At 43.6% G+C, this 9,917-nt stretch overlaps 1 protein-coding gene across 1 annotated transcript; it reads left to right on the top strand.

Annotated features, from left to right (window-relative positions):
* The first annotated feature begins 156 nt into the window (after positions 1-156).
* On the top strand, positions 157-9,610 carry COQ6 (coenzyme Q6, monooxygenase). Its single transcript, XM_075753914.1, has 12 exons — positions 157-341; positions 2,035-2,169; positions 2,894-2,952; positions 4,069-4,192; positions 4,633-4,763; positions 5,132-5,239; positions 5,342-5,404; positions 5,718-5,825; positions 6,272-6,474; positions 7,590-7,705; positions 8,130-8,296; positions 9,452-9,610. The coding sequence occupies exons 1-12, from the start codon at positions 179-181 to the stop codon at positions 9,479-9,481; spliced, it is 1,407 nt and encodes a 468-aa protein (XP_075610029.1). The 5' UTR covers positions 157-178; the 3' UTR covers positions 9,482-9,610.
* Positions 9,611-9,917: the final 307 nt, after the last annotated feature.

Genomic DNA, 9,917 nt, shown 5'->3' with positions numbered 1-9,917 from the left:
ACCTGCCGCCTCAAGCAGCCAATCAGACTCCAAGACGGACAGCACCCGCCGCTCGCTCATTGGTGGTCTGGAAGAGATCTTTTGTGTAGTGCCCGCCTCCGGGGAGGCTGCGTTGTCATGGTTTCCCAAAGAGACTTCCGCTCGGAGGGTTGCTTGGTGTGTCGTCACTTCCGCAGTGATGGCGGTTGCGTGGGGTCGGGGGCTGCTGGCTCCGCTCGGTGGGCGGCTGCGGGTTGGCCCACGGGCTCCGCTCCGGTCTGTCGCCGCCGCCGCCGCACCGCTCTACGACGTGGTGGTGTCGGGCGGGGGTATGGTCGGGAGCGCCATGGCCGCCGTGCTGGGTAAGGCTGTGACCTCGCCCGCTCCGGGCGGCGTCGCGGGTGTCGTCGGCCCGGCCCGCTGCCGGCCCCGCGAGGGCTGCAGTCACGGCCTCACAGCCGGCGGCGGTCTCCCCCTCCTGCCCCTGCGGAACTGGTGTGAGGTCTCGGAGGTGTTTGGGCCTCCCGCACCGTGTTTTGTGAGCGCAACGAGTCGCGGGTTTTGTGTCCCGCTGCCCCCGCTCTCTGTCCGTCCGGTTGTCTGTCTGACCAGTTGCACAAAAACAAAACTGAGAGTTTTCCCAAAGGCTTCACGTTTCAGTGTGTGAAATAGCCTACCTTAATTATTAATCTCTGTTGGTGACAGTGTAAGATAACTATGTGGTTACCGTTTAGCATCTTAACATTCAGGATCCCATTATTGAATTTCCTTATTCCTGCATCTTCTTGTGATGGTGTTCTAAGGTTGACTTAAAGCTGTTTGGACACCTGATTGCTATCATAAGCCTTATCCTATTTATATATATATTTTTTTTAACATAGCTATTACATTGAATTCTGTAGACTAGTAGTATTTCTGTCAAACATGGGACACCCTTAAATCACTGATGGATAATTTCAGCCATAGCTGAAAATGCTTTTCTGATCCTAAGTTTCTTTCTCTAACTCTGTATTTTAAACACTGGAATATCAAGTTAAAATGAGTTTGTACTTGGTTTGCATCACTGAAAATCCTGAGAGCACTGGCAGCTTCTTTATTTGCAACATTGATTCAGAAGGGTGTAATAGTGACAGAAGCCTAAGGAAAAGAGTGCAAAGAAGACCGAAAGAGCAAAGGTCCTAAGCAATGTGTGCTTTGCAAGTATAAGGGTTTATCTTGCAAACTTATAATTGTCCTGCTTGTATTATTAAACAAGACCACGGTGGAATTGAGGCAGCATGAGGATCCCCCCCCCAGCAGTGATATCTAAGACTAATGTGAAGATTTGGGACCTTTCCAGAGATGAGGTTATGTTATGCACCATCTAATTTTCATATGTCGAAGATATTGCTGGTATTAGGGCTGCTGTCGTAGTGAATTCTGGATATTATAAGGACACCGTTTCTGGTCTCAGTACCTTCCGCATCCATAGCGGTCAGATGAACACAAGTGGCTAATTCACCTGTAGTGTGAATCATCTCTTCATTTTTTTCCAGTTCTCTTTAACTGAAAGTCTAAACTGCCTGTGCTATTCCACTGTCAGAATATAAGGATAAAGAAAACATTAATGTGGTTGCTAAGTATCATAGAAGTTTTATTTTGATCTGTTGTTCTAATTAGTGAATTTATGTTTAAGCTCTGAAAAATATGTTCTGTGCTTGGTGTAAACATTGCAGATTTCACTTGTTGATACTTCAGTAATGAGCTCTCATAGCAAAATATGCACAAACTTGTACAAAAGTGTAAACTTTGTATAAAAAGAAAACATTTAGTCCCTCTTTAACTGCAAAAGGGTTGTCAATCTCAGTAACTAGAATCGGTAAGATTCTAGTCATAAAGCTTTAAAATACAAAAAGTGTACCTGCCTAGTCAAAACCTATATTGTAAATGTGTGTCTTTGTTAAGTTTTGCATCTACTCTCTCTTATTACAAAAACGTATAGGTGTTACTGATACAGAACTAAGAAATGAGGGTTTTGGCAGGAGCATTGTAACAAAGCACGTTTGCTTATTTTAGGGCATGATATCCACTTCCATGATAAGAAGATTGCTTTGCTGGAGGCTGGCCCCAGGAAAGAATACGATCGCGTACCAGAGAGTTACAGTAACAGGGTCAGTTCCATCTCCCCAGGATCAGCAACCCTCCTAAGCAGTAAGTATATTTTCTATTGTTTGCAGTTTTAACAGTATGTGTGAGCTGTTTTTATTTTGTTAACCAAAACCCCTTTGAGCACGTGCTGCCTTCATCCTAAAGTCAACACAGTTATTTGCCTTTGTCTCTTAGTATCCTATGTGCTGAATTGTGGCGATTAAATCAGGTTTCTCTTGATAACAGGGATCTGTGTTCTGGTATCTTGGTCTGATTTGTTACATAAATATTTGTGACCTTAGGCTAGTAAAAGGTTGTAAAGTGCTCTCTACAACATCAGGAATGTTCTGTTCACAAAAGAAGCACGTGCTTAGTGCTCTGTAGTCTGGTAACTCATTTCTCCTGATTAATTTTCATTTTAAAGACAGATTTGAGTCTTGGTTATTTATGGAGAAAGAAATGTTCTAAACAATAACAGCTGTGCATTTCTGTGTCTGTTTTATTACTCAGCGATAGGACTGTGAGAGTTGACTGTTAACTCGCAGCGTTCATGTAAAGCTCTCGTTTCTTTTCTGCTGGCTTCTGTTAACGGTAAAATAATGTGATGTTGGAGCTGTGAAAGTATTGAGGCAGACCTGGCCCCGTCTAGGGACGGTGCAAGCAGAGTCTGGGCATTAATAGTCAGGGAGGGAGGAGGAGAGTACAGAGTGAGCTCCAGTTTTGTTTGGGTCTCAATGTCACACGTGAATCTGTATCTCCATGTGCTTGTGTCCTTTTTCCCTTTTAGGTTTTGGTGCCTGGGATCATGTCTGCAGCCTGAGACTCAAACCGTTCCGGCGAATGCAGGTGCCTTAGGGCTGCAAATATACTATGTGTCTGTCTACTTTGAATTGTCGGAAGTACTTACATTAATGATCCAAAGGGTTTTTTTCTTTGGCAAAGGACAGGTCATGCTTGTGATGATTTCTGTTACTTTTTTGAGGGGCAGCAGTCTACTCAGAAATACCCATCCTCGGAGTCTTGATGTTACAGGCTGAAAGGTTGATTCCTAATGGAAGCTGTAGCTAGTGAGGCATGGGTACTAGTCAGGAAATAAAGGTACAGGTGTGTGTTCGTTTTGGTTGGGATAGAGTTAATTTTCTTCTTAGTAGCTTGTATGGTGCTGTGTTTTGGATTTGTGATGAAAACTATTGATAACACAGGCATGTATTAGTTACTGCTGAGCAGTGCTTATGCAGAGTCAAGGCCTTTTCTGCTTTTTACACCACCCCACCAGTGAGTAGGCTGGGGGTGCGCAAGGAGTTGGGAGGGGACACAGCTGGGACAGCTGACCCCAACTGACCAAAGGGATATTCCATACCAGCATATAAAGCTGGGGGAAGAATGAGGAAGGGAGGACATTCATAGTTACGGCATTTTCTTCCCAAGTAACCGTTATGCATGACGGAGCCCTGCTCTCCTGGAGATGGCTGAACACCTGTCTGCTGATGGGAAGCAGTGAATGAATCCCGTGTTTGCTTTGCTTGTGCGTGCAGCTTTTGCTTTACCTATTAAACTGTCTTTATCTCAACCCATGAGTTTTCTCACTTCCACCCTTCCAATTCTCTCCCCCATCCTACTGCAGGGGAGTGAATGAGTGGCTGTGTGGTGCTGAACTGTCTGCCAGCGTTAATCCACCACAAGGTGGTAGAGTAGCTTTATATGTTAATTATGTAACAGGAAAGTAGGGATAAAAACTTTCTTTGCAGTTGGTTTTTGAGATGAAGCTAGATCATTGCATGGAAGGAATTACGTGAGGTACTTTAGTAGCCGGGAATGGACAGTAATCCAGGATGTTTCTTCTAGTTCTGTATTTCTAGATTGCTGCATCCCTTTCCTGTTAAGATGGATACAGTCGTAGTTCCTGAAAGGAAGAGCACTTCTTTATCATGTAGCTTCATGTAATGTATTTTTTCTTTGTAGGTTTGGGATGCTTGTTCAGAAGCCATGATCGTTTTTGAGAAAGATGACTTAGATGACATGGGTTACATAGTGGAGAATGATGTCATTATGTCTGCTGTCACAAAACAGTTAGATGCAGTAGCAGGTAGTGGACAACTTCTTTAATATTTTATTTCCTGCAGAGAGCTTTGTTACTTGCCTTCTGTCGCGTGCGCTAAGTTATGAAAGGGAGAAAGATAATTCATCTAACAAGTAACTCTGAGACATAGGCAGCTTCTTCAATTGGGGGGGGAGGGAGAAATCGGTCTTCTGAAGACTACACAGCAAGTGAACAGTTGCATATGTAGTTATCCATAGTCTCCATAGTCTCTCCAAAGAGAGACTTAATGAAAGGGTCTGTAGCTTTCTATCCAGAGCAGGCCTTGCAGTGACAAAGGGTTGGCCAGATCTGGTCTTTCAGGGTGCCACTGTAGGGTCAGCTCTTAGAGTGCCATTAAGACATGCGTGGCCTTTGCTGTTGTAGTGATGTTTCCTTGTTTCATGTCTGTATCATGCTGTGACCATGGTACTTTGTGTTCCCACCAGACCGGGTGGAGGTTTTCTACGAGAGCAGAGCAGTCGGGTATACCTGGCCCCTTCCCTCTCACAGCTGTGACACAAGCCCTTGGGTCCAAATTGAGTTAGCTGATGGACGCAGACTTCAGACCAAACTGCTGGTAACTAAACTTTTTATTTCTGTTGATCAGGCGTCATCTCTCACCCAAGTCCTTTCCACTGGATTTGGTTCTGATTCCGTGTGTGCCGCTCCACCCACGTGGAGGGCTTGAGTGAGGTGAGTGGCTAACTCTGTCAGAGATGCTATGGGACACAGTGCATAGTCTTTTCTGTACCTGATGCAAGAAGACTGCTGAACTGGACAAAAGCAGAAGCGACCACCTCTTCTGGGCTTTGGGGAATCTTTTTTTTTTTTTCTTTCCCCTGAATAAACAAAAAAATGTGTATACGTGCAGGCTGAGGTTTGTAGACTGGAATATTGGCTTTCGTAGGAACTGCTGAAGAGGTTGTTTTGCTCTTTGTTTTGCAGATTGGTGCGGATGGTCATAACTCCATAGTCCGGAAAGAAGCTGAAATTAAGAACATTGAGCATCGGTACGACCAGTCAGCTGTGGTGGCAACTCTTCATTTGTCTGAGGTGAAATTCTGATAATTGACTCTTCCATAAGCAGCAGAACAGCTTAAGCAGGTGATCCAGGTTACTAGTTTGTAAGTGTTTGCTTACTTCTTTCCTCTATAGGCCACAGACAATAATGTAGCATGGCAGAGGTTCCTTCCCACAGGGCCAATTGCACTTCTTCCGGTAAGACAGCTCACGGTCTCTGTGTTTTTAAGTCTGTTCTTCTCTAGTAATTTTATTTGTTTGTGCCTTTCTGTGTTGGTTCTGTCTCTTGAGAATTTGTCCATCTGCCCTTTACTTTTCAGTTATTGCATTTGTTTTCCCCTCCTGCCCTCTCACTTTATCCTTGGTGTTTCCTACTTGTAGCAAGTTGGGCTGGAAGAGTAATGTGCAGAGGGACTGGTGTGGGGCATGGCAGTGGGGAAATCTTTGCATTGGTCATTTGGTTTTGCTTCTTTTTCTCTTGATACTTACCCTTGATGTTCTCCTAAACTAGCTGTCTGACACTGCCAGCTCTCTGGTCTGGTCTACATCTCATGAACATGCATCGGAACTCCTTGCTATGGATGAAGAAGGTTTTGTAGATAGCATCAACTCTGCCTTTGTGAGTATCAGCCTTATGGTGGGTATGAGGTTGACTTTGTTGTCATCACGAGAAATACAATGGAACCCTACAGCTTAAAGGATAGTAATGGGAGAGGTGGATTCTCAAGTTCCTTCCTCTGGTGAGTGTGATACTAAAAAGGCACTTGGCAAAGAAAGGATGACCCCTTGGGACTGAATTAGGTTAGTTCTGAAAGTCACAGAAGTTGTTAAACTAAATTTCCGAAAGGTGGGAAGGCTAGACATCCTAATTGGAAACTTGTATGTCCTAAAATGATGAAGAGAGGGGTTGGAAGGGACCTCTGGAGATAATAGTTTCTTCTACTGTATAGTTTTGTCCAAGTAGTTAAAAGTCAGTATTTGGAGCTTATTCCAGTTTTTTTTAACTGGATTCTTTTATCCGACTGGTTTGGGTTAACATCTAAAGATTCATTTGTTTTTTTTCAGTGGAGCAACGTAAACCACTCTGACTTCATTGATACTGCTGGGGCCATGTTTCGATCTGCAATTTCGCTCTTGAAGCCCTCGGGGACTGCAGTCCGTCAGCTGCCCCCAAGCGTTGCTAAAGTAGATCCAGAGAGCCGAGCCATGTTCCCTCTTGGAATGGGGCATGCGACCGAGTATGTCCAGCACCGCGTGGCTCTTATCGGGTAAGGCCCCAGAGGTGGCCGTTGTGTGAGTGCGTGGCACGTGGTTAGAAATGAGGTGAGTATAGTGACTCCCAGTCAACAAATTAGATGGTTAGAAATAATTTATAGTTTCAGTATGACTTTACCCAGGCCCAGTTTGTACCATGTGCTCTTGTGCCACAAAGTCCTTTTGTTTGAGTAGTGCTCTCTCCATTGTGTGTGCTTTCTATGTAAATTGTGAGATAATTATTTCCCTTTTCTGGTTTGTGTAGTCCAGCAAAACAATCCAGTATTTCATGCTGGATCTGTACTTCCCCAAACATGATAGCAGCCATTCTGTGTACCAGTTTGAGTTTTAAACTCAACTTTCTTGAACACAAATGACAAAACTTACAAATTATTCTGGATGGAATGTCATAGGCTTTTGTAAGGTAGCCCATAAAAATAGGAAAATAGCTCATTTTTTACATTCTGAGGTTGCATGTACTTTTTTTCTCTGCCCTAGCTGCAGTACACTGGTAGCTTACAGTAATTCTTGGATGCCCTATTTTCTTTTTTCCAACTTGTGAGCCACTCTGTGCTTGGGAGCACTCTGTGCTTTATAGCTTGTTGAAGTGCATGATCTTACATTTTGTACCCAAACTTCATTTCATTTCTCTAACTTTAAGACTCCCTTATCAATATGTCTGGCTCTGTCCCTTACAGATAAGTCTGCTCATAAAAGCACCTGATTTTGTTTCTATTCAGTGATATCCCACTTCTCCTTTGTATTCATGATGCCCGTCTACTTTGTGTTTGTGAAACATGCCAGTGATACACTTCCTGTTGTGCCGAGGTTGCTTACAAAACCATTAAGTCTGTTCCACACGTGATCTGAGAGGACTTTGGCTAGTCACCTCTTTATATTCAGAACTGCGTTTTGTTATCTCCCCTTTGTCTTGCTTCTTACAACTGGAGAGGCAGTCAGGTAGTTCAGCATAGCATGCAAGGAGGTTCTGGATAAAGCGTATATGCTGCTGTAAGGTGGTGTTCATTGCAAAGAGGTGAGGAGTGCTATACTGATCCCTTCTGGGGTGTGTTAGCCATTATGGCTTTCTTCAAGAAGGGATTAAAATTTCTGTCTTCTCTTGCTCCAGGGATGCAGCGCACAGAGTCCACCCACTTGCAGGACAGGGTGTAAACCTGGGCTTTGGTGACATTGCATGTTTAGCTCATCACCTCAGTGCAGCAGCCTTCAATGGGAGCGATCTGGGTAAGGATCCAAGACAGTGAAGTGGCAACAAAGATGATTGTTTTACAGGCCTTTGCTGCTAACATCAGGACAAGGATTATCTCTGTTGCAGGTTAAGCATGCTGCTATCTCGTGTTTGAAAGGCACAAGCATCTTTGAAGCAAAACTGTTCTGATGTCCGTTGCCTGTGGAGTGGTTAGAGATTGTTGGATGCAGTTTTCATCCCACAGATCTCACAGCTGCTTTAAAAAAAAATATTTCTGCAGGATGGTAGTTAAAGAGGTGGTGAGATGAAGACCAGTATCTGATCAAAGGAGGCCTTTGGACCATTTTGCTGTTCTCTTTCTGTGTTTTCAGTTGTCAGTGGAGGCTGCTATATAGATAAGATGCACAATTCCTTTGTGGCAAATAATTTTTAATAGGAGCATTCAATTATCTCTTCCAGGCTCTTTAAAACATCTCTTAAAGTTTGAGACAGAACGTCAGAGGCACAACGTCTCCTTGATAGCTGCTATCGATGTGCTAAAGAGGCTTTACTCCACAAAGCTGGCTCCTTTGGTGTTGCTGAGGACATGGGGATTGCAAGCAACAAATGCCCTGCCTCCTGTCAAAGTAAGAATCTCACTTTAGTGAGGGCCATAGGAAGAGTCCAGAACTACTCTTGAAATGTACACAAGCTGGGGAAGATTATTTTTATGAAACGTTTTTCAGTTGGAAAATATTAACTTGTTAAAACTGAGGTTTTGTGTCCTGAACGAGCCCGAGGAGTTCCTAAATAACTGATGGCTCAGTTGTAATGGTTGCAGCACAAAGGAAGATGAGGATCTAGGTTTCTATACTCTATGTCAGTAGTGAGAGGTTAGAAGTCTTTGGCTTTATTTTGCTATGGAATGAAAATGTGGAACCTTGACCTGTGTTTGAGAAATGCCCTATTAAAAACCAGCCCTATGAAGACACCAAGATGCTGTAAGCTTCACCAAGACATGAGGTGACCTGACAGATGTGGTGTGCAGCTCAAACAAGTTACCTGTTTCTGTGCTGGTTTGCCTTGTGAAAATGTTTCCCCATGGCAGAAGTGCAAGTCTCTGCAATGGAAGTTACTGAGGAAGGCAGTGCTGAGGAGGTTCAGTCTTAAACACTGGCCCCCTGTTTGTAGCCTGTCTGCCTAAATTCCACACCGTCTTGATGTAGTTGCTGAATTTTCATGAGGGTGCCTTAAGCCACCTGCTCTTAAAGCTCCCAAGCACCCTCAAATTAGATTCCTCATTTCTGGATTTGAGTGTTTTATTCCACAAATCAAGTCACTTTCTTCCTATTAAGCACAGGTGGCCTGTTTCCTTTACGTTATGGTCACAGTTAAGACACTGCATGAATTGAAGAGCCATAAATTCCTAAGGTGTAGTAGTTGCCACTGGCAAGGTATCTTTATTAGTTGTAGTGAAAAGAGGACTATGCTGCTGCTTCAGTGCTCAGATTTATTTTTTTTTTCTGTTTCTCTGTCCAAAGCAGAAAACCAAATGAAGACCTCTTTTCTGAGCACAGAACCTGTTGGTAACACCTCTGTTTCGTGCTACTCAGGAAGGAAAGGAATGCTGCAACTTCTTTAATTTTCTAGCATACAGGGACAGGTGCTCTGCACTTGGCTAAAAAGGCTGATAAAGAACTGTTGTTCATATATATAAAAGGGAAGGAGACTATAGCTGCTGTCTAGAATGAATGCTGATGACCAGTTTACAAATTACTCATCTTTTTCTTCTCCTCTTTTAGGAGCAAATCATGGCTTTTGCCAGCAAGTGATCTGTTGTCAGTTTGGAACAGCAGCTTGCCAGTGAATGCATTGCCCTTAGGAGGACCGTGACTTACTTGAATCTTTGAATTGTGTTATTTTAATTTAACAATAAAACTGAGGGATTGAGCTGTGTATGACATCATCTGCTGGTTTATGCAAACGTTCTGTCTCATCTGCTGTCCTCAAGAGGATTTAGGGTCGTAGTGCGACGAGGTCTTCAGCTACAGAATTATCTGTGCAATGTGCTTTTAATTTGGGCCTTTTGAATTGAAGCTGAGATGGAAGGAGCTGGCCGTCTTTTTGCAAATGCAGTGCTGAATTTTGCCAGCTACAACTTTTGCTGCTCAATTACTTTCACTTTGATGTGATTTCCAGAGCTGTAGTGTCACTCCTGGGTTCTTAGCACTTCCTGGATGTGGAAAGGAGGGGTAGTTTTCAGTAGAG

This window comes from Balearica regulorum, chromosome 5, assembly GCF_011004875.1.
Source record: "Balearica regulorum gibbericeps isolate bBalReg1 chromosome 5, bBalReg1.pri, whole genome shotgun sequence".
Classification (NCBI taxonomy): domain Eukaryota; kingdom Metazoa; phylum Chordata; class Aves; order Gruiformes; family Gruidae; genus Balearica; species Balearica regulorum.
The sequence above is the reverse complement of the archived record's forward strand: the minus strand, read 5'-3'. Positions and strand labels throughout refer to the sequence as shown.

What these genes read in the sequence shown, in the direction of transcription:
- COQ6 (XM_075753914.1), top strand. Translation starts at nt 179, where the DNA reads ATGGCGGTTGCGTGGGGTCGGGGGCTGCTGGCTCCGCTCGGTGGGCGG. An exon ending in CACCGCGTGGCTCTTATCGG is followed by an intron (nt 6,475 to 7,589) that starts GTAAGGCCCCAG and finishes CTCTTGCTCCAG; the next exon opens with GGATGCAGCGCACAGAGTCC. An exon ending in CTTCAATGGGAGCGATCTGG is followed by an intron (nt 7,706 to 8,129) that starts GTAAGGATCCAA and finishes TATCTCTTCCAG; the next exon opens with GCTCTTTAAAACATCTCTTA.